The 21,787-nt window shown below is 44.7% G+C and overlaps 9 protein-coding genes across 12 annotated transcripts; 4 read left to right on the top strand and 5 right to left on the bottom strand.

Annotated features, from left to right (window-relative positions):
• Nucleotides 1-583: 583 nt before the first annotated feature.
• On the top strand, nucleotides 584-1,279 carry RB195_015190 (uncharacterized protein; the record flags this gene model as incomplete). The annotated part of the gene is made up of 1 exon (XM_064205780.1): nucleotides 584-1,279. One exon carries the CDS (start codon nucleotides 584-586, stop codon nucleotides 1,277-1,279), a length of 696 nt encoding a protein of 231 aa, XP_064061661.1.
• A 5,627-nt stretch (nucleotides 1,280-6,906) lies between these two features.
• Nucleotides 6,907-8,860, top strand: RB195_015189 (uncharacterized protein; the record flags this gene model as incomplete). Its single annotated transcript, XM_064205779.1, has 4 exons — nucleotides 6,907-6,989; nucleotides 7,724-8,038; nucleotides 8,153-8,341; nucleotides 8,404-8,860. The coding sequence occupies 4 exons, from the start codon at nucleotides 6,907-6,909 to the stop codon at nucleotides 8,858-8,860; spliced, it is 1,044 nt and encodes a 347-aa protein (XP_064061660.1).
• RB195_015188 (uncharacterized protein) lies at nucleotides 6,943-9,341 on the bottom strand (the record flags this gene model as incomplete). Of its 2 annotated transcripts, XM_064205777.1 has the most annotated exons (3): nucleotides 6,943-7,039; nucleotides 7,108-7,295; nucleotides 9,087-9,185. In XM_064205777.1, the coding sequence occupies 3 exons, from the start codon at nucleotides 9,183-9,185 to the stop codon at nucleotides 6,943-6,945; spliced, it is 384 nt and encodes a 127-aa protein (XP_064061659.1). The 2 variants fall into 2 exon arrangements, with proteins under 2 accessions (XP_064061659.1, XP_064061658.1); XM_064205778.1 differs by lacking the exons at nucleotides 6,943-7,039; nucleotides 7,108-7,295 and having other exon boundaries at nucleotides 9,057-9,341.
• Nucleotides 9,342-9,373: 32 nt separating this feature from the next.
• RB195_015187 (uncharacterized protein) lies at nucleotides 9,374-9,700 on the top strand (the record flags this gene model as incomplete). The annotated part of the gene is made up of 1 exon (XM_064205776.1): nucleotides 9,374-9,700. The coding sequence occupies one exon, from the start codon at nucleotides 9,374-9,376 to the stop codon at nucleotides 9,698-9,700; it is 327 nt and encodes a 108-aa protein (XP_064061657.1).
• Nucleotides 9,701-10,365: 665 nt separating this feature from the next.
• Nucleotides 10,366-10,683, bottom strand: RB195_015186 (uncharacterized protein; the record flags this gene model as incomplete). The annotated part of the gene is made up of 1 exon (XM_064205775.1): nucleotides 10,366-10,683. One exon carries the CDS (start codon nucleotides 10,681-10,683, stop codon nucleotides 10,366-10,368), a length of 318 nt encoding a protein of 105 aa, XP_064061656.1.
• Nucleotides 10,684-10,872: 189 nt separating this feature from the next.
• Nucleotides 10,873-11,466, bottom strand: RB195_015185 (uncharacterized protein; the record flags this gene model as incomplete). The annotated part of the gene is made up of 1 exon (XM_064205774.1): nucleotides 10,873-11,466. The coding sequence occupies one exon, from the start codon at nucleotides 11,464-11,466 to the stop codon at nucleotides 10,873-10,875; it is 594 nt and encodes a 197-aa protein (XP_064061655.1).
• RB195_015184 (uncharacterized protein) lies at nucleotides 10,873-12,270 on the bottom strand (the record flags this gene model as incomplete). 2 transcript variants are annotated; one of them, XM_064205773.1, is made up of 3 exons in its annotated part: nucleotides 10,873-11,272; nucleotides 11,415-11,872; nucleotides 11,923-12,270. In XM_064205773.1, the coding sequence occupies 3 exons, from the start codon at nucleotides 12,268-12,270 to the stop codon at nucleotides 10,873-10,875; spliced, it is 1,206 nt and encodes a 401-aa protein (XP_064061653.1). The 2 variants fall into 2 exon arrangements, with proteins under 2 accessions (XP_064061653.1, XP_064061654.1); XM_064205772.1 differs by lacking the exon at nucleotides 10,873-11,272 and having other exon boundaries at nucleotides 11,866-12,270.
• Nucleotides 12,271-12,298: 28 nt separating this feature from the next.
• RB195_015183 (uncharacterized protein) lies at nucleotides 12,299-13,396 on the bottom strand (the record flags this gene model as incomplete). Of its 2 annotated transcripts, none has more annotated exons than XM_064205771.1 (2): nucleotides 12,299-12,864; nucleotides 12,940-13,396. In XM_064205771.1, 2 exons carry the CDS (start codon nucleotides 13,394-13,396, stop codon nucleotides 12,299-12,301), a joined length of 1,023 nt encoding a protein of 340 aa, XP_064061651.1. The 2 variants fall into 2 exon arrangements, with proteins under 2 accessions (XP_064061651.1, XP_064061652.1); XM_064205770.1 differs by having other exon boundaries at nucleotides 12,299-12,861; nucleotides 13,288-13,396.
• A 2,659-nt stretch (nucleotides 13,397-16,055) lies between these two features.
• On the top strand, nucleotides 16,056-21,480 carry RB195_015182 (uncharacterized protein; the record flags this gene model as incomplete). The annotated part of the gene is made up of 6 exons (XM_064205769.1): nucleotides 16,056-16,095; nucleotides 17,139-17,228; nucleotides 17,684-17,745; nucleotides 21,042-21,154; nucleotides 21,217-21,292; nucleotides 21,346-21,480. The coding sequence occupies 6 exons, from the start codon at nucleotides 16,056-16,058 to the stop codon at nucleotides 21,478-21,480; spliced, it is 516 nt and encodes a 171-aa protein (XP_064061650.1).
• Between the last annotated feature and the right edge of the window lie 307 nt (nucleotides 21,481-21,787).

Below are 21,787 nucleotides of genomic sequence, written 5' to 3'. Positions count from 1 at the left end.
GTCATCGAATCTTTCGATGTCACTTCGCTCTACACCAACGTCTCCATCGATGCTGCACTACAAGCAACATCAGCTGCTTCTCGAACACCAGGGGACTCTTAACATGTATGGTTTTGCGATACAGCAAATAATGATGCTGCTGAGCGAATGTTTGAGATGTTCCGTATTTCGCTGGTCTGGGCAATACTATAGGCAGATTAGAGGCTTGGGCGTGGGACAAAGACTTGCGCCTACATTAGCCGTCGCTTTCATGTCTAAAGTGGAAAAACCCTTACTGGAACGCAAACCTTTATTGTACTGCCGATACATAGATGATTGTTGCATTGTATGTCCAACACAAGCTGAAATGGACTCTTGCTTCGATCTCTTAAATAAACAATCCCAGTACATAAAGTTCACGAGGGAAAAACCTAAAGACAACTGGCTGCCGTTTCTCAATGTCCAGGTTCATTTGTGTAGGGGAAATTGGAAAACAAAATGGTATCGAAAACCAAGTTGTAAAAACATTCTGATTCACTACCAATCGGCGCACCCCTGGAGAACCAAAAAGTCAGTCATTGAAAATATGTTTAAGACAGCGGCAATGGTTTCATCTGAAGCTCAAGGGCGCATTGCCTCCATAAACATGGCTAACCGCATTGCTCAGTCCAATGGGTACCCAGCAAAAGTCTCTCATTCAAATCGGAGCCATGCAACTGAGCGGCGGTGCCACAGGGTAGAACAAGCAACAAAGATCCCTTTCTGCCTTCCTTTTATTTCGGATGACATGAGCAATGCAGTGCGAGCAAGCTTACGACAGGCGGGTCTGCAAGACTCAGTCAGAGTAGTGGACATACGACCTGTAAATCTGAAGCAGCAGCTAGTCCGCAATCGCGCATATGACAGACTTTGTGAGACACCGAATTGCATCGTTTGTCCAAACGGGAGGCAGGGTGATTGCGTGGTATCGGGGGTTATCTACTTAATCACCTGTCAGTTATGTGGGGCTGAGTACATTGGCGAAACAGGAAGATCACTATGTATCCGCGTCAAAGAGCACCTAGACGGGCTCGTAAAATCAAAAACATCATCCCCTTTAGGTGCTCATCGCAGACAGTGTCATGACAACACCCCTTTCAAGATAGCTGTCACTATCTTGGCACGCGAATCAGACGTTCTAGCGCGAAAAACATTGGAAGCGTTTTATATCACGGCCAAAAGTCCTATCATGAATCGTAAAGAAGAATGCATCGCTGTGACCAACGAGCTGGCGCCATATCAGGACCTTTGCGGGTTTTGACCTACGGGGTCAGAGGCGGGGGCATCGTTACTAGTTAATACTAGCGGCGCAACTCTCACAACTGGTGGTCCGCTAACATCACGATTTCGTGGCTATCAAGGTGAGCGCTGGTCTGCTTTTCTGACATTGCTTTTAAATAATCTGTTTGCTAAATCATATCTTGTCGGATGACGGGGCGTTTGAGAGAGTAGATTACACGTGTCTTTGATTTTTCCAGGCTCTGAAGAAGGCGACGACGCCGAAACGTTAGCCAGAATAAAGATCAATAACAATCTTGGTTCAGCTTAAGAAAGTAGTACACAATCGAGTGTTGTCTAATCCTTCAACGACAGCTTGCGTCTCAACTGAGTCAAAAGCCTTATTTAAAGGCAGCACACCACGAATCTGTCGAAATGAGGTAAACCGCTAGACAAGCTAGAGATAGGGTTGTAGACTGCGGGATTAGAGGTGGTTCCGCTCATCTCTTCCTAATCGTTGCAAAAAAAAACGGCGTCAGGCTTGGTTTTTCACGACGATTTCGGTTGCTCCTCTTGTGCTACGTCTTCAAGACGCCCGCCCACGCCACCCTCCCCACCCATTTCGCCGTGTATGCCGCTCTTAAGACAATTTTTTTTGCCGCTCCTGCAGCCCTTATGGTGCGGTTTTAAAATCGAACGGAAAGGAAAGTACCTGGTATTAGATGTTGTTTGAAGCTCTACATAAAGTGTGCTTGCAATATAAAGGAAGGAAAGAATGAAATAGGTTTGCATAAGTGATGTACCATTTAGAAGTGCGAGTGAAAATGAAATTATCTTGTTTCGACTTTTTTTTCTGTTCGCCACTAATACACCTAACCTGCCGTATTGATTTTATGCAGAGAATAGATAGAAATGAAGCGATAAAACACTGCTGAAAGAAGTTTGAAGAACCATACAAAGTATATAAATCTTTATAAAGCATACAAGCAAGTATTGAAATATTTGAAATATAAACATTATATCTATGCAAAATTTTGAAGAGGTAAAATGTAGAGAGGAGTTTAAAGAATATATACAAAGTTATAAGCACATAAAGTTCTGTACGTATAACTGCTGCAGTTGAAAGTTGAATACGAATTCGTTGAATGGCATCGTGACAAACACATGCTTATGCACTGCTAGTTTATATAGAAGACTAAGGGCACGAAATGTGTTAAATTATGAGATTGTGAAAACATATGCATGTTATTCTTTCCTCTGGAGCATCTTTTTAAGATAATCTTTACTTATGTAAAGTTACATTGGATGAAAGGATCTAATTCTCTTTTATTCCGAATAATATGCGCTTAATTTACTATATCCGTACGTCAGAATTTGCTGCTGCAATTCGTTTTTGGCTCCCCTCCCTTTAAAATTCGCACTATCCACCGCTTCGTTGCATAGCGCGCGGCGTTAACTAGAGAACAATAGGAATGCGGGGTGTAGTGATCGCAGGGGGTCGTGGAGGATGTATGGCTGCTGGAGCGGCAGCCGTAATTACGCGGAAGGGCGCGGTGCTGAAAGGAGGACAGGAGCGGTCACCCACTTTCCACGGTTACCTCTTGTCCAACATCCCATGGTATGCTGCCTTAAGAGTCGATGAAAGTGAGACATAGCGAGATCTCGTACTCTCGCGGTTAGTCGATGAGTTTCGAAGCAGTGTAAATGTGGTCTTTCGTGCTGAATTCTTTTCGAAACCCTGTGTGACTGACCTTCATCTAACACTTTTCAATCCTATTAAAGGCATCACCCCACGAACTAGGGGTGGTACGGAGGAACGTTGCATTCCGACAGATGAAGTATAAAGAGCCTCAGAGTTCTTCAGACGTTCACTTCTCACCCTGTCGAATCCGAATTTTTTATCGACATAATAGCATGTTTGCTTCGGACGGGAGAACCTCCGGAATGACATGTCCGTCTTCCCTCAGATTGTGAGGAAACAAGTGGGCATGGATGTTGAAGGGATCAGAATGGAAGTCGTGGATCATTTTCTCCATTTTAATCTTGAAGGGCGTGGCAAGTGCTATTTCCCATCTCTCCAGCAGCAGGTACACTTCTGCTCTTTCCTCTTCGAAGCCTTCTTTTAGCCCTCTCTGCAAAGTCCTGCGAGCTCGGGCGTGAGGTTTTGGTTGCCTGCAGTTCCTGTGGCTCCACGCTGACGCACTACCCCAAGATTTACTGGAGACAGAAAAGCGACCTCCGTAGGGCAGAGCCTTTAACTGGCGATGATTTCGTCAGTTTCATTACGGTACCCTCCACTGGAGGACTTCACGCGCAGCGTAAAGAGGGCTTCTAGAATTGCAAGTTTCCGTGGATGGTATTAGTCGTCCTGATGAACTCGGCAAACCTCTCCCCCTTTTCACTCAACTATAGGTCGTGGGTCTCAATTTGAAGCTCCTCAGGCGTTTTTGTGGGCCCAATCACAAACAATGAGTAGAATGTAGGGTTTTCTCAGCAAAATTTTTGAGGGTCCATATAAAAAAAAATTCGACTTCTTTCTCTCCCCAGCTTGATGCTGGAGCGTAAGCGACGAAGATAGTCAAAGCTGGCATTGAACCATATCTTTTAACACACAGACGTTGGAGAAGTGGCGTCGTCTCGTCTCGGTCAAGACGATGACGTCGTACTTAATCTTCCTGGGTTCATGAGATCTTCGGCGCCTGCTTACGATACAAGCGTGCGTTGTTTGTACAGACCGTCATCGTTGTCGTTTTTCGTTTTGGCACCCTCATACCCCCTCACTTACCCTTACTTGCAACTTCGGTCTTCCTGGAGCAGAGGGATACTATACTTTCCTCCGGAGTCGGAAAAAATTTTAATATTTCTGCAACACTCATATAATTTTAAAACCTATGAGCAGGTTGCCGGCTTCTAGTCCCATGAGTTTTGAGAAAACGTTGCGCTTTCTCAGAGTTGACCAGTGGATTTTATTTGTTAGAGTCCTGTTCCATCGACTGAAAGGTGGAATGGAGACTTCAAACCGTCTCCATTCCACCTTTCAGTCAGTGGAAGCTTTGGCTTAATTCAGCCGCGTCTGAGGGCAGGTACAAGGTCGCTTTTGGTCCGTAGTTAGCTCTCTATCCCCCAGCTGTGGACACGCCATGTAGCCTCGCGACTAATAGACTGTGACCCATCTAGTGAGGTGGATCCATGCGCACCAATAGTAATGAATTCGGTTCAATAAAAACCGACTAATTGAACATTCTTAGAAGCGCACCCAAGAGCCTTCAAAGGAGTCGCCTTGAGGATCCATGCACCGCTTCAGCGGTACTGCCACAGTTCGAAGCATAGTTTAAAGTCTCCTTCCGGAATGTCCTCTAAAACTCGCATCACAGCCGGTATGGCAGACCAAGGTTGTACGGGCAATTTCAGGAAATGCCAGAAAATCTTTCACCTAGGGCATTCTATCAGGAAGGTTCCTCATATTTCCACATGTTCCGGGCCTTCTTTGAACGCCATCTAAGAAGTTGCGTAAGAGACTTGTCCATTCAAAGGCGCGCTGTACTCATTCGTTAAAACTCGTTCGAGAGTAACTCTATCCTCTTGAAATCAAAACACCATTGCGTGAAGCTTAATACATCCGAGTTTTATGAGTGAAACTTTTCACAACGATGGAAAGGGATGAAGATAAAATGTCTGGGATCAATCAGTCCGTTTGGGATGCACCTCCACGTTCACTGCAATTCAGAATCGTTTGAGGTTTACGGACGTGTATCTGGCCTATGCAATGACGTGCGGGGGCTGGCCAAATGTGTCAAGTCAGTGTTTCTGCTATCCCAGACAAATCTGGTACCAATATATCGACCCCAGAGGAATAAGGGGCTTGGTGAGCACTAGGGTGGACTCGAACCTTCGACTGAACGTGTTAGCAGCGGAACCTCTTACCGATTACGCTGCAGCCGCCTACTGATATTACTAGTCTTATATCTTGCAAATATTACGCAACCTAAGCCAGAAAAGAAACTTTGCGGACCATAATTTTTCTGCGAGTTTTAATTCTTGTAAGGATTGTATTGACATAAGTGAATTCCGAAAAAAAAGCTGGTAAAACTAGATAAGTATGTGTAAACCTCCGGGGCGTTTATTGCTTACTCCTCTCATGGTGTACAAAATAAGTAAACTTCAGGAAACACATACATTAACATGCATGCAAACGTAAAACAATAAGCTGCTTATTAAATAACATCATGTTCTCTATAAACACAGTTTGAATTTGTTTGATTTGACAATTTCTCTTTCTCGGAATTGTTCTCTCGTGTTGCTTGAGGTCGTCATAGCAGATAGAGGGAACATATTGCGGATTATTGCGTAGTCATACATATTGGCCTCCCAATATGTATGACTACGCAATAATCCATCATTGTATCCGCCTTTTGCAGTATCTTCAATTAATTGTCGGAAGGTTACACCTATTTTGTTCACATCTCTTGACAGGCTAATAGAAATCAAATATTATCACAACAGTGAAAGGAAATCCTAAACTCCTATTTTCTTTATTCACCTTATCGCAGCCAGTTGAGAATTTTGATAAATACGGTTTCAGAATGATGTAACACGGAACCGCGCATACAAATTTGATCGCTACCTGCTTCCTGCTTCGTCCTTACATTGTAGAGATACCAGCAGAGCGCCTTGGAGTTGTCCTTATTTTAAAAACTATTTATTGTTGCTAAGACTTCCTTCATCTACGCAGTTTTTTGTAAAAATTTCTAGACTTTTCCACACTTTTTTGGTCAAAATCTCAAGGAGTTCCTTCCATTACTTCATATGGTTGACTGAAACCTCGAAAACCGCTCTTTTCACCTGACTCGTTCAAAGTTCTTCTTTCATTCTCATTACACTTTTTGTTTAAATACGTAGAATAAATAGGAAATATTTCCAAAGCGTGGTTTTGACTAGTCTCGAATGCCGTTAGGGTAGGAACTTAAAGGCATTACCCCACGAATCTGAGGTGGTACGGATTTCAGGTGGAGTACTCGTATACGGGACAGTAGATTATGAAGAGGGGGTGATTCTGTCCATTTCTTCTTAATTGCCCGTAAAAGCAACCCGGAAGGTACGGCTTCGGGCGTTCTGGCGCACTATTTTCTACAAGGAGTTCGACTGGAGCGCGTCAGCCTTCCATTCAGTTTTTAAGGCAATTAGAAGAAATGGACGGAATCATCCTCCTAATCTACTATCCCTTATAAGAATACTCCATCTGAAATCTGCACCACCTCAGATTCGTGGGGTGATGCCTTTAAACGCCTAGACGGACTGTAGCTTGAAAGAAAAGATAAGTAAATGCAACATGTTTCTGGGGAATTATGAAGGAAGGATTCGGTCACTATAATGAGCGAAAAGATGCTTGAGGGTGAATTTTATTTTGACTGGTGTAAATCAATTTTCCTTGTGCCAATAAAATTTTTAGATGCCAAAAAATGTTACCTAATTCTGTAGTTTTTCTCATATGTACATATGCTATATATTGCTTTACTATTATACTATCATATATGATATATTTACTTTTAATTAATCGGCGAACTGCAGCTAGCTTCGATGCAAGGTTGACAAAATGTTGAAGTTTTGCACTGTTATCCGCGAATATAACAACATCGTCGGCGTACCCGAGATAGGTCAAGGGGCATCCTAATGGTGCTAAGACGATGTCGGCAGGACACCGATCGGCTATTCTTCGACTATGATATCATCGATGGCGAAGTTGAACAGGAAGGGTCTTGCCACCTTTCCTTGTCCTACTCCAGTTACCAAATCAAACGGTGTCCTACATTCGGCTTTTGTTCGCATTGCACAGTTGTTCCCTGATTCATGTAATCAAGTAAGTGAACAAACTTTCCTGGTATACCACGCGAGGCGAAGCCCGTTGAGAAGGTTTCCAATACCGCTGACAGATTTTGGTCGGGCTCCTGACGATGAAAACCTGGTGAATCGTAGATCGGCCAGGGGAAAGCCGGGTTGCTCCTATCGCATTGTTTCTTCGCGATGTTTGAAGTCGGTCCAGGATGGTTCGCACCGAGAATCTATATATATACATATCCACGGGTCTCCCTCACTAGAGGGATTACAGTCGGTTAGTCGCGAAGCTACGTGGCGCGTCCCCGGGTGCCGGATAGGGGGCTAATCGCGGACCAAAAGCGACCTTGTACTTGCCCAGAGACGCGGGTGGATTCAGGAGGTGGACTTCCTGTTCCTGCTGAGCCAGGATTGACTCTCGACATCCTTGTATCCTGCACGTCTGTCTCTACGAGTCGTCTGTCACGAGTCTCCTGATTCCAGAGGAAAGCCTGGTACGGTAGCGCCAGGAAGGACGGGGTTGCAGGAGTCATAGAGACTACCGAAACGGAAAAGGACTAGGATGACGATCTGTACTTATAACGCACGTACTCTTGCATCGGTAGCGGCCATCGAAGATCTGACGATGCAAGCCGAAAAGAACAAGAACATCAAGCTACGAAGAAGAAGAAGTCGAAGCTTTCTATATAGACCTAGAGAAGTTCTACCGAGATGATCATGCCTTCTACAAGGTCATAGTTGGCGATTTCAACGCTAAGGTTGGCCCAAGAAGAACGCCGGAGGAACTTCACATCGGGACCCACGGTCTACAATGGAATGACCAGGGAGAGAGGCTCGCCGAGTTCATCATGACGACTAAGACCATCCATGGGAACTCGCAATTTCAGAAGCCCTCTTCTTTACGCTGGAGGTGGGAGTCACGCGGTGGAGGGTACCGTAATGAAATAGACCACATCATCGTCAATAAAAGGTTATGCCTTACGGACGTCGCTGTTATGCCAAAATTTTATATGTGATCGGACCATCGCCTCCTCCGAGGAAGATTTCCCTTCACAAGGAGAGCAGAGAAAGCCGCCAAGTTCAGAGAGAGAAATCTTTGGGAATGGGATCTCTTCGCTACGCTAACCGGCTTTTGGGAAGATTCCGCAATGGACAACATCGACAAGGAATATGACCGGCTCATTGAACACCTTCACGACTGCGGGAAGAAGGATGAGAGTTTTAAAACAACCAAGAGACGCCTGTCTCTTGAAACTCTTGAGCTGATACGCCAGTGTGGAGCAGCTCGAGCTGCAGGGAACCAAGAACTCACGTCCGAACTCGTAAAGTTTGCAGAGAGGCGATAAAGGAAGACCTTAAAGAGAGAAGAGCAGAAGTGCTGGCTGAGGCTGCAGAAGCGGGGAAAAGCATCCGCTATGGCTGTCGAAACTTCGCCAGTCGCAAGAAGAGGATGACTACTCTCCGGATCCCGAGGGGAACAACCATTGCATCGAGAAGGGGGATGGAGAAATTCATCTACGACTTCTACTCCGACTTCTTCGACAGCCATGTCCACTTGCCTCCTCACCATTTGAGGGAAGACGGACATGTCATTCCAGAGGTTCTCCCGTCCCGACATGCTATCATGTCGATAAGAAATCGAACGGCACCCGATCCCGACAGAATAAGACCAGAACAACTGAAGGACCTTCCGCCAGTACTCATCAACATCCTGGCGAGGATCTTTACACGTTACCTATCGGAATTCAAGGTTCCTAAACAGTGGAAGACCAGCAATACCGTGTTGTTGTAAAAAGGGAGATGCACATGACATCGGCAACTATCGCACAATCTGTTTACTGCCCGTAATCTACAAACTCTTTACAAGAGTGATCCTTAATAGGATTGAAAAAATCTTGGATGAAGGACAGCCATTGGAACAAGCAAGTTTTCGAAAAGGATTCAGCACGATTGACCACGTTCACACTGTTTCGAAACTCATCGAGGTATCACGAGAGTACAAGATTCCGCTCTCTCACCTTCTTCGACTTGAAGAAGGCCTTCGATGTCATCAGCAAAGCGCAAATGGCGTAGCCATCAATTTTCACTCCCATGTCGTCCCATTCCAACTTTCGCATTGCGTCCTCGAGGGTGGTTGTCAATATTTTGGGTGAGATTGTACCACCCTGTCTGACTCCCCTCTTCACGTCAATGATGTTATTCTTGCAGAATGGCGAAATTCCGGTCGTGAAGTTACTGTACAACTCTCGAAGTACCTTTATACACTTCTGCATTGATAACAACTAGCATCAGCCAAACGGAACGAATGCTAACCGAATTCGACGAAACATGTGGATGCATCGGTCTTCAGCTGAATCTGCAAAAAACGATGTTCATGCGAACGGATGGATCTCGGATGCCCATCACGCTCAACGGAACAAACATATCCGAATACACCAGCTATGCTTATCTGGGTCAGGAATTGAACATGATAAACGACCTGACCCCCGAGCTGGGCAGGAGGAGACGAGCGGCTTGGGGAGCGTACAAGAGCATCGAGGATGTAGTGAGGAAGACTAGGAACACCCGGCTCCGTGCTCACCTCTTCAACACCACCGTACTTCCTGCTTTGACTTATGCTTCGGAAACCTGAACATTTTGCAAGCAGGAAGAAAACGCGGAGGGCGTCATTGAACGCGCAATTGAGAGAGTGATGCTAAGAGTGTCCCGTATCGCGTAAGTGAGGAACGGGATTCAAAGTTCTCTCCTACATCAGCGATCAAAGATTAGAGACGCCGCCGCGTTTGTCAAGGAAAGTAAAATAAAGTGGGCCGGACACGTGAACAACTTTAACGACAACCGTTGGACCAGAGCTGTGAGCGACTGGGTTCCCGCGATATTAAGCGCACTACAGTAAGATCGCCGACCCGATGGTCAGATTTCTTCACGAAGTCCTTCAAAGAGAATTATGATGCTCTTCGTGTCCCACGCGAAAGGAGGAAGCACTGGGCTACTCTGGCACGCGATCGGGACAAATGGAAGAATTACTGCGGCGCCCGCTCGACCACTTCGAAGAACAACTGGAGTCAAGGTGATTAAAGTGATATATATATATATATATATATATCACCTTGATCACCTTGACTCCCGTTGATCTATATATATATATATATATATATATATACTATATATATACCTAGATGATATATACTATCCTTTCATATTTAACCTGAACAATATTTATACAAATGTCGATACTCTATTCCATACCGTATATATTTGCTGACTTACTTACTTAGATACTAAGATGGCCCGTCTTCACTGAACGTGCGGGCCCCAGCATCTCTTCCACTCGTTTCGTTCCCTCGCCGTTGTCATCCAAGATGTTCTCAAGCTTCGTGAGTGACGTCGACGAGGTCCTTGAGCCATATCCAGCTGAGCTCTCAGCTGGTCCATCCGTGTAGCAAACACGTCACTCCATCTCGTTGGCGGTCTCCCTCGAGGACGTTTAGCATCTCTTGGGATCCACTCTAGCGTTATTTTAGTCCATCTATCGTCGATTCTTCTCACGATGTGACCCGCCCATCTATGTTTTGCTTTCGATACATATTCCGCTGGGTCGCGAAGACGGGACATTCCTCTTAAGTCGGAGCTACGAAGACCGGCAAGGTGTTGTGTGCGCCGGTTAAACTTCAAGAGACATATCTCAAGGGCTCTGTGGGTAGTGAGTAGCTTCCTAGACGTGGCCGTGGTGTCTGCCCACGTCTCCGCTACGTAACAGAGCGTCGGAAGGACTGTCGAGTCGAACAGATGGGCACGAAGATCTTAGTCCGTCAGTTGGTCTGTAGCTTCTCTGACGGCTGCGAATGCTGCCCATGCTGCTCTCATTCTTCTATTCAGTTCTTCCTTCAAGTCGTTTTCCATGTTCATAGAACGTCCGAGGTCTACGTATAACGGAGTTTCCACGATTTGGGAGCCTTCAAGTTGTACTCTTCCGTCCTCGCAGTGGGCGTTCTTCATGAACTGTGTCTTCTTTGTGTTTATTCGTAGTCCTATTCTCTTCCCTGCTTCGTTCAATTCGTTGAGCATCGTTTCTGCTTCATTGGTACTGCTCGAAAATAGAACGATGTCGTCCGCGAAACGAAGGTTCGAGAGAAATCTTCCATCAACACGTATGCTCCTTTCTTCCCAGGAAAGTGATTTCATTGTCCATTGCAATGCAGCCCTGAACAGCTTTGGCGATATAGTATCGGCTTGTCGTACCCCCTTTCCAAGGGGTATGGTGAGAGGGCGGTGGAAATGCTGTATCCTAGTCGTGCATCGATCGTAGCAATTAGCTAATGTCCTCACATACGACGCGTCCACACCTTGATCGACCAGCGCTGACAGTATTGTATTCGCTGTCAAAGGCCTTCTCATAGTCGACGAAGGTTAGAACAAGGGGCAGGCGGTATTCCCGGCAAACCTCTATGACCCTCGACACGGTCTGGATGTGGTCCAAGCAGCTGAACCCCTGGCGGAATCCAGCTTGTTCTTGAGGCTGGGCTTCATCCAGCGTCCTAGATATGCGTGTGAGGATGATCTTGGTGAATACCTTGTATAACACGCTCAGCAAGCATATCGGACGGTAGTTCCGAAGGTCCTCTCGGTCACCTTTCCTATGGATAAGAACGGTTCGCGAGGTCTTCCACTGGTCTGGGATCCTTTCTTTCTGGAGGTAGGATGTCATGTGCGCTGCAAAAATTACACGAAGCGGATGGCCACCAGCCCGAAGAAAGTCTGCTGATATAAAATCAGGTCCGGGGGCTGTGCCAGGTTTCATGCTCTTGATAGCGACTCGTACCTCCGAAGGGAGAATCTGTGGTGGAGCTTCACCAGTGGGGATGATCGGGTTGACACAGGAGTTGATGAACGGAAAAGGTTCGAGTAGAACTTCTCCGTAATGATTTCCATCTCTCGACGAGAAGACGTGCGAGTCCCGTCTTCGCTCAGCAAGGCTGCTAGCGGAATATTATATTCGCAGAGATCCCCGCGGCACTTCTTCGTTCTTCTTTGTGCTGCTTCCAGAATCTTCTTCTGCCTGTACTTCAAAAGATCCTCCTGCAACGCTTTTCTGCAGCTAGTGTTTGCTAATAACCGCCCAATGTGCGATGCATTCGGATCAAACCTCAAAACCCTTCTTCTTTCCAACAATTCCTTGGTGGTCTTCGAAATTCGATCCATGTTTGTCGTGCGCGGCTTCGAGGCACGTTCAGCGCAGGCTCGTAGTCCTCTGAGCAGCATCTCGTAGTCCACGTTTCGGGTCCTCCTCGATGTGCCAGTCACCTTGGGACAAGGAGTCGTCGAGTACGCAATCGTCGTAGACGACTTCTTTTCTCCTTCGTTGCCGATAGCAGATGTTCTTTTCCATCGTGTGGTTAAGTCGTATTTTCGCACGAAGAAGACGATGATCAGAACCACTACAAAAAGATGGTACTACTGTGACGTCCAATAGACACCACCTCCGGTTGTTGAGTATGTGGTCGATCTCCGCACGAGTCGCGGCATTGGGCGATTCCCATGTCCACCGACGATGATCTTTTTTCATGAAAAGAGAGTTCGCATGAAAGAGGCGAGCGGCGGCCAACAGCCCGGCGAGACGATTGCCATTTTCATTCCGGTCTCCTAGTCCAAATCTTCCAATCCTGTATTCATCTTCTGTGGCCTTTCCTAGTTTTGCGTTGAAGTCTCCGACAACGAACTTGTAGAAGGACTTCTCGTTGCGGACTACTTCCTCCAGCTCCTCGTAAAACGCGTCCAATTCGGAATCATCAGCTGCTGATGTTGGTGATTAGCAGTTGGTGATACTGATGGATTTTTGGCGCAGAGGGCGGAGGCGAAGAATGGCCTGACGAGGTGACAGGATCTCGTGAGAATCGACGAGATGGACGACAGATGGATGCACAACAAAACCAACACCGCCTACATTTCGCGACGGAACGTTCTCTCCACGAATGACGAGTGTACCGTCATTCATCTGTCGTACGTCGCTCCTTCTGCACTTGGTCTCCTGCAGAGCAATCACGTGAAATTTGATACGCCCTGCAGCTCCGAGAAGGGCATGCAGGTCAGCGTTCGTGGAAACTGTTCTCGCGTTGTAAATACACAGTCTGAGACAGTCTCCATGGCGAGTCGTGCGTGTGTCGCCTTGGTCCAGAATCAATGACGTCCTGAGCAACCTGAGATTTGATCGCCTCTCACCGGTGGCCATACCGTCCGACGTCTGAGACGGCAGGGCCCAGTGTGCAGGGTACTGAGGCAGTGAATATGCTGGAGTGGTAAAAAGATTCTCCCAAAAATAAGCAGCCATGAGCCGGACTTCAGACTTTTTGTGGTGTTTGCTTCGCTCCCTTTCACTGATCAACGAAAATTAATATTAGTGTTGTTAGTTCTATGGAATTGAACTTGAATATCTCCAGCAATCTTTCTTCCTTTTTTATATTATAACTAAATGCGAAAGATTTCATAGTCTTCTTTCTGAATGCGTCACTTCTACATTAGCAGAACATTCGAGCTTCAGATTCAAACACTCGTTATCAATATACCAGTCTGAATGTCCGGCTAAAGCCGGACTTCAGACATTCGGTGATTTAAGCTTCGCTCCCCTTCACTGATCAATGAAAGTTAATAGTAGTGGTGTTTTCTGTAAAATTAGATTTGTGTTTTTTAACAACGCTTTTCTTCTTTACTTTATATTATAAATTAAGGCGAAAGGTTACGGAGTTTTCCGTCTAAACGCGTCATTTCTACATTTGGAGAATATTCGACCATCAACTACAAACACTCCTTCGATGCCAGAATAATATAGATACAATTTGAAAGCATTACTCGAACTATGGGTGTTCCTCCTGTTTTCCCCCAATAGTTATCACAGAATGATGAAATAAAAAATAGAAATAGAAATGGAAATAGGCATACGGGAGCAGTCATAAAGGTGAAGAGCAAAGCGCCAAGTGGTTACGGCTATGAAACGGCTGCAACCATTTACCTTTTGCGTCATGCACACTAATTTATTGCGCTCCAATGACCGGGTCCACCGACGCCGGTGGATCCGTCGCACCCTATATTATAGCAATCTGACGCCGTTGGACCCGTCGTACGCTCTTCTATAGGTATCTGGCGCCAACGCGCTAGTGCAACGCCGGTGGACCCGTCGCACCCTCTTCTATAGGTATCTGGCGCCGGAGGACCAATCCGATGCCGGTGGGCGAGCGTCCGTCGCCGTCGAATTGGTGCGTACTTCAGATTTTCTGTGTTGTTTGCTTCGCTCGCCTTCACTAATCAACGAAAATTAATATTAGTGTTATTAGTTCTATGAAATTGGACTCCAGCAATCTTTCTTCCTTTTTTATATAACAACTATAAGCGAAATATTTCATAGTCTTCTTTCTAAACGCGTCAGTTCTACACTTGGAGTACATTCGAACTTCAGCTTCAAACACTCCTTATCAATACATTATAGACAGAATTTAAAAGTATCACGCGAAATATGGGTTTTTCTCCTGTTTTCTATAAACAGTTATCAAAGAATGATGTTTCGGCATGAAATGACGTGAAGGACATCATCTTACTGATAAAGATAACGTTCCACGTCAGATCACATAAACATCTTGCTACTATTTGAGCACCCGTTTGCATGCGTGTTTCCACTTTCTGAGAGCGGCATGCTACCAACTTGAGGCGAACGAAGAAGGAAATGAACACACGGAGGAGTCATATAGGTTGCAAAGCAAAGCGCCCGTGGCCACGGCTTTGAAACGGCTGCAACCATCTATCTTTTGCGTCATTCACACGAAGTTATTGCGCACTTCTTCGACGCCGGTGGACCTGTCGCACCTCCTTCCATAGGTATCTGGCGCCGGCGCGCCAGTGTAACCCCTGCGGACTGGATCCGTCGCACCCCTTCTACAGGTATCTGGCGCCGGTGGACCCGTCGCACCCCTTTTATAGGTTTATAGGTAGGCTTTTTCGAATTTCGTGACACACAGACAAACAAACAAACAAAAAAAAAAAAAAAAAAAAAAAAAAAAAAAAAAAAAAAAAAAAACAAAAAAAAACAAACACACACACATACAGACACACACACACACGGACTAAGCTCGTTATTGTATATCATGATCATGATCATAATATATATCATAATATATCATGATATATATCATAATATATCATGATATTAAAACATAGAGTAGATAAATTCTTAAGTGAGTCATTTAAAAATCATATGATAAATCCAACAGAGATTGTATAAACGCATTACCTATTGATTTCTGGGCCACGAAATCGTTTCTTTCTTAGAGGCATCACCTCACGAATCTGGGGTGGTGCGAGTTCCAGGTGGGTTATGCCTATACGGAGTCGTAGATTATGGAGAGAAGGGTAATTCCATCTATTTCTTCCTTATTGCCGTAAAAAAAACAGCCGGAAAGATACGTCTTCGAGCGTTCCGGCGCTTTTTTAGGGGGCGTTTTTTTACGGCAATTAGGAAGAAATGGACGGAATCACCCTCCTCTCCATAATCTACGACCCGTACAGGAACTCTCCATCTGAAACCACCCCAAATTTGTGGGGTGATGCCTTTAAAGTGTGATATATAATTTTACAATTGTAAAGATTTTCAGGTTATTAGACATGTAGTGTGAAACCAAAAAACATCCAAAAAGTGACGACATAGCTTCTAGTGTCCAAATTGATTTACTGGATTGTTTTTTCCTTCAGTTACTAGCTAGTTTTTCGTCTTTAGCAGTAATTGCTATTCTTCCAAAACAAAATAGTGATACAAAGAGATATAACTGATAATAAGAATTTGTCTGAAAATTTGGTAAATGTTCACTCTACTTCAAGCAACAATTGGTAAATAAGACCAAGATGATCTGCGATCTACAGATCGAAATGTGGCACCAGCAAAGTCCTATTTGTACCCTTCGTTGCCACTAACTGCGAGTCGCTAACTCTGTTTCTCAATTGCTATGCAGAGACCACCATTTATCATTCTCACTCTCACTGCTAGTAAGTTTCTATCTTTTTGACTTCACTCGCTCCTAGTTATATTTTAATTTTTTTTATTTTAGTTATATTTTAAACGGGCAATATTACCATTATTGGAGTGATCTCCTCCAACTCATCTTTGAAAAATGGGTTATATATAATTCGTCTTTGAAGAACGGGAAGTAAAATCGGTCTGGGCTAGTTTGGAGATCCCCTACTCTAAAGTGCCTCAGAGTGCTGCTATGGAGAACTGTTATGGAGAACGGAAACCTATCCACATAAAAGCTGCAGCCTTTCCAAATTTAGGTCTATCGTTCCATAATAGCGTCAGTATAGGTCACCCTTCTATAATAATTTGTTGATGCCTGATCCCCCAAGGATGATAAATAGATAAAAGAAAACAACGAGACCGTTTGTTATTCTTAGGTGATATATATCGAGCTTCGTAAATTTTGCTTAGCATAAGAATTGTGGAGTATCTTCGCTGCAAATAGGCTGAAGATTACATCTTTGTCTGAAAGATCACATTTCTACAACGTTCACTATAATAGCAGCTTTTTACAGTTGAAAACTGGTATATTCACTATCCATAAGTTGCTGTGCTCGATGTTACAACGGAAGAGGAAGCACATCCAGCATAATCTCGTCACGGGTCTGGTACCCATTGAAACTGAGCAGTTACTGGAGAGAGGCTAGACTTCCCTAGAGCTGCATGAGGAATACCTTACTAACTAAAAAAAGTACACCTGCTTTTTCTGGATCACGTAGTAAACGTGTTATGAATATTTAGTAGAATGAGTGTGTTAAGACAGTATTTATATGGATAAACGAAAAAGTTTGAGGTTTTGAGTCACCAGTTCGTTACAAAACAACCATTTTACATTTGATACCCATTCTTCGAATGCGCAAAAGGAAACAGCGCAAACAGGCAACATCGATGCACATCGAATGACTCCTCAGATCGCTAGTTGTGGTTACACCACCTCGTTTTTCTTTTCAAGACAAATACCTTAGAGCTTCAAGAACAGTCTATTATAAATGTCATAATGTCTTACGTCTTTCAGCATTCTCCCTTCCCTTGTTTGAAACGGATCCTGTGCTTGTTTTTTCTGATGAACTAACTGCAGATGAAGTAGCCGCACTTGAGTCTTCAGGTAAGAATAGTAAGTCAGGATGAAAAAGGAAGTAATGAACAGACCGGAATAAAACCACTAACACTGCAGCGGTTCGCTTCGAATCAGAAAATTTCCTACTGTAATGCTCTTGTCCGATTCACTTAACATACATAAACTGAGGCAAAACAGTATCTCTTACTCGTAACAACTCTTACTCTCTTACTCTTACGTAGCGTGCATAGTAACACATGAACTCTTCAAGAATGCTAAACTACATGAATTACATCAGGAATTGCCGAGATGTTTGAAGAATTCGCGTTGTTTTTTTAAAGCATTGTAACGTCTAATCTGAAAAAAAAACACCTTTTCCTCTTCGCGGAATCTCTCTCTAACAACAGCACGCTTAGAGTTTATTTATTAACATCAAGATTCATAGATTACAATATTCATCCCGGAAGAACAAAACTAAATAGTTGTGAATGCTTTCTTTAAAGGGCTAGAAAGGAGCGCCAATGAAGACAACATGAAAGAGATCATCGCAGAAGCTGTGTCTAACGTAAGTTCTGAGGCTTTCATTTACTACTGAATGAGAAGAGCATCAAGTTTTTAATTGTGGAGATTATGACAGTTACTTATTATAGACTTGCCTCCACATCTGAATCGATTTTCCTCCTGACTGCTATGAGATATTGCATGGCTTTAAGAATGTACAAAAGCGAAGTCACTCGCCGCGATAAGTGCGGAGCAATGATATTAAGGGGATGTTTCAACTGAGAATTAAAAGTATTTCTCGGCTTAGAGTAAAAATTTCCGATGTTCTGTTCTTTCTAACAATATGTAGGATTCAGAAAGTCGGTTTCAAGGGAGACAGCGAAAACTCAGATCACTTTCAAGTGAAAAATAATCAAAGGCCTCAGAAGCACCTAAGCTCCTCGCTCGATGAAGAAACTCCTGCACTCGCACTAGTGACGAAAATCACTGAAGTCCATGGGTGCTTTTAAGGCCTCTGATTCCTTTATATCGGGTGAATCTTCTACCACCGTTGTTAAAAATCGCGTCTACATACATTTCGAGTGCCTACCTATAAGTGGAAAAGACTGTACATCAATTTGTTTTTGTGAACACTGGTTTTAAATGGTTTTTTAAGGATTGTGATGTGAAGAGAAAGCAATAATAACTCGAAACGCGAATAATTCTTATTGCATGCGCCAGTCTGTTCGCTTCGCTCGCCTTCACCGATCAATAAGAAATAACAATAGTAACTTTTTTTGTGAAACTACAATTGTTGGGATGTCAGGATGTTATAATCATCATGATCATGTATCATGATCATGATATATATATATATATATCTACTATATAATAACGGGCTTATTCTGTCACGTGTGTCTGTGTGTGTGTGTGTGTGTGTGTGTGTCAGTCACGAAATTCAAAATGAGGGGTGCGACGGGTCCACCGGCGTCGAGTTAATGCCTCGAAGCTAGGAAGCTATAAAATGAGGTGTGAAGGGGTCCACCGGCGTCGGATACCTATAGAAGGGGGTACGACAGGTCCATCGGCGTCGGATACCTATAGAAGGGGGTGCGACGGGTCCACGGCGTCGGATACCTATAGAAGGGGGTGCGACGGGTCCACCGGCGCCAGATACCAATAGAAGGGGGTGCGACGGGTCCACCGGCGACAGATTGCTGCGCCGGCGCCAGATGTCCAGAAAAAGGAGTGGGACGGGTTCCCCGCAGCCAGATACCAATAGAAGGGGGTGCGACGGGTCCACCGGCGACAGATTGCTGCGCCGGCGCCAGATGTCCAGAAAAAGGAGTGCGACGGGTCCACCGGCGTCAGATACCTATAGAAGGGGGTGCGACGGGTCCACCGGCGACAGATACCTATAGAAGCAGGTGCGACGGGTCCACCGGCGTCAGATTGCTGCGCCGGCGTCAGATGTCCAGAAAAAGGAGTGCGACGGGTCCACCGGCGTCAGATACCTATAGAAGGGGGTGCGACGGGTCCACCGGCGACAGATACCTATAGAAGCAGGTGCGACGGGTCCACCGGCGCCAGATACCAATAGAAGGGGATGCGACGGGTCCACCGGCGACAGATTCCTATAGAAGGGGGTGCGACGGGTCCACCGGCGACAGATACCTATAGAAGCAGGTGCGACGGGTCCACCGGCGCCAGATACCAATAGAAGGGGGTGCGACGGGTCCACAGGTGTCAGATCCCTATAGAAGGGGGTGCGACAGGTCCACCTGGCGTCGAAATAGTGCGCAATAACTTCGTGTGCATGACGCAAAATATAGATGGTTGCAGCCATTTCATAGCCGTGGCCACTGTATCGCTTTGCTTTACACCCTATATGACTCCTCCGCGTGTCCATCTCCTTCTTCGTTCGCCTCAAGTTGGTAGCATGCCGCTCTCAGAAAGTGGAAACCCGCATGCAAACGGGTGCTTAAATAGTGGCAAGATGTTTATGTGATCTGACGTGGAACGTTATCTTTATCAGTAGGATGATGTCTTTCACGTAATTTTATCCCGAAACGTCATTCTTTGATAACTGTTTATAGAACAGAGGAGGAAAACCCATATTTCGCGTGATACTTTTAAATTTTGTCTATAATATATTGATAAGGAGTGTTTGAAGCTGAATTTCGAATGTTCTCAAAATGTAGAACTGACGCGTTTGGGAAGATGTCTATGAAATGTTTCGCCCTTAGTTATAATATAAAAAAGGAAGAAAGATTGTTGGAGATGCACAAGTCCAATTTCGTAGAAAACGACACTAATATTAATTTTCGTTCATCAGTGAAGGCGAGCGAAGCAAACTCCACAGAAAGTCTGAAGTCCGGCTTTAGCCGGACGTTCAGACTGGTATATATAATAACGGGCTTATTCTGTCACGTGTGTCTGTGTGTGTGTCAGTCACGAAATTCAAAAAGGGGGGTGCGACGGGTCCACCGGCGTCGAGTTGTTGCCTCGACGCTAGAAGGCTATAAAATGGGTGCGACGGGTCCACCGGCGTCAGATACCTATAGAAGGGGGTGCGACGGGTCCACCGGCGTCAGATACCTATAGAAAGGGGTGCGACGGGTCCACAGGCGTCGGATTGGTGCGCCGGCGCCAGATTGCTATAATATGGAGAGTGCGACGTGTCCACCGGCGTCAGATTTGTGTGCAATAACTTCGTGTGCATGACGCAAAAAATAGATGGTTGCAGCCGTTTCTTAGCCGTGGCCACTTGTCGCTTTGCTTTTCACCTTTATGACTCTTCCGCGTGCCTATTTCGTTCTTCGTTCGCCTCAAGTTTGTAGCATGCCGTTCTCAGAAAGTGGAAACACGCATGCAAACGGCTGCTTAAATAGTAACAGGATGTTTGTGTGATCTGACGTGGAACGTTATTTTTATCAGTAGGATGATGTCTTTCACGTCATTTTATGCCAAAACATCATTCTTTGATAGTTTTATATAAAAAAAAACCGGAGAAAAACCCATATTTCGCGTAATAATTTCAAACTTTGTCTATAGTGTATTGGTAAGGAGTGTTTGAAGCGAAGCTGGAATGTTCTGCAAATGTAGAACTGAAGCGTTTAGAAAGAAGACTATGGAATTTTTCGCTTTTATTTATAATATGAAAAATTAAGAAAGATTGTTGGAGATACACAAGTTCAATTTCATAGAACTAATAACACTAACATTAATTTTCGTTGATCAGTGGAGGCGAGCGAGCAAACACCACAGAAAGTCTGAAGTCCGGCTTTACCCGGACTCTCAGGCTGGTACTATATAATATGAAAATATATATATATATATACAGTTTCTAAACGATGTGCCTGGAATTTTCTACTATTTTAGAAAATTTGCAAGCCTTTTGGTGTTTGCTTCGGAAACGACGACTGTAATGGTGGAAAGTGCGTTGGTGCATTTGTAGGGAAATGCAATTGTAACGCATGCTTGGATTTCTGGTTGTGAGTTTTCTTGCATGCTTCAACTCAAACTGTAGTGATAGCAGATAATTGGAAGTCTTCAGATGTGAAACTGATGCTGCATGCGGTGGTTTGATAGGTGCGTGCAACAAAACCACGAAGACTTGCGACTGTCAAGCGGTTAGAGACACTATTTAAATCGAGAAGCAATGTACTACAGATTAAGGGTTTAGGGATTTAAAGCTGCAGGATATCCGTTCTTCGTAGATGCGCTCCGCGGACTGTGCAACCGGAAGAGTTGCAACAAGAAGAATGCTGTCGCGAAATGCTTTGGACTGCCGTGTCACTTCGGGAGATGCTCTTGCTGAAATTTGCAATGTCATGATGTTATTTTAAAAATTCTATACTATACTTACGTGAATAATATTCTGAAAATTAAAGTTGAGCACCATATTTTTCATTTTTGTAAGATGAGATCACCATGTATCTTGAGAATAACTCCCACAACTTAACATTTCCGTATAAACTAAACCGAAACACTAGAGACGTGACATGTTCTTCCCTGAAAGCCTCTGTTCTTCCCAGCCTTAAAGCATCACAACGAATCTGGGGTAACGGGTCTCTCAGGCGAATACTGCCTATACGGGATCGCAGGTTGTGGGGAAGAGGGTGATT

This window comes from Necator americanus, chromosome V, assembly GCF_031761385.1.
Source record: "Necator americanus strain Aroian chromosome V, whole genome shotgun sequence".
Classification (NCBI taxonomy): Eukaryota; Metazoa; Nematoda; class Chromadorea; order Rhabditida; family Ancylostomatidae; genus Necator; species Necator americanus.
The sequence above is the reverse complement of the archived record's forward strand: the minus strand, read 5'-3'. Positions and strand labels throughout refer to the sequence as shown.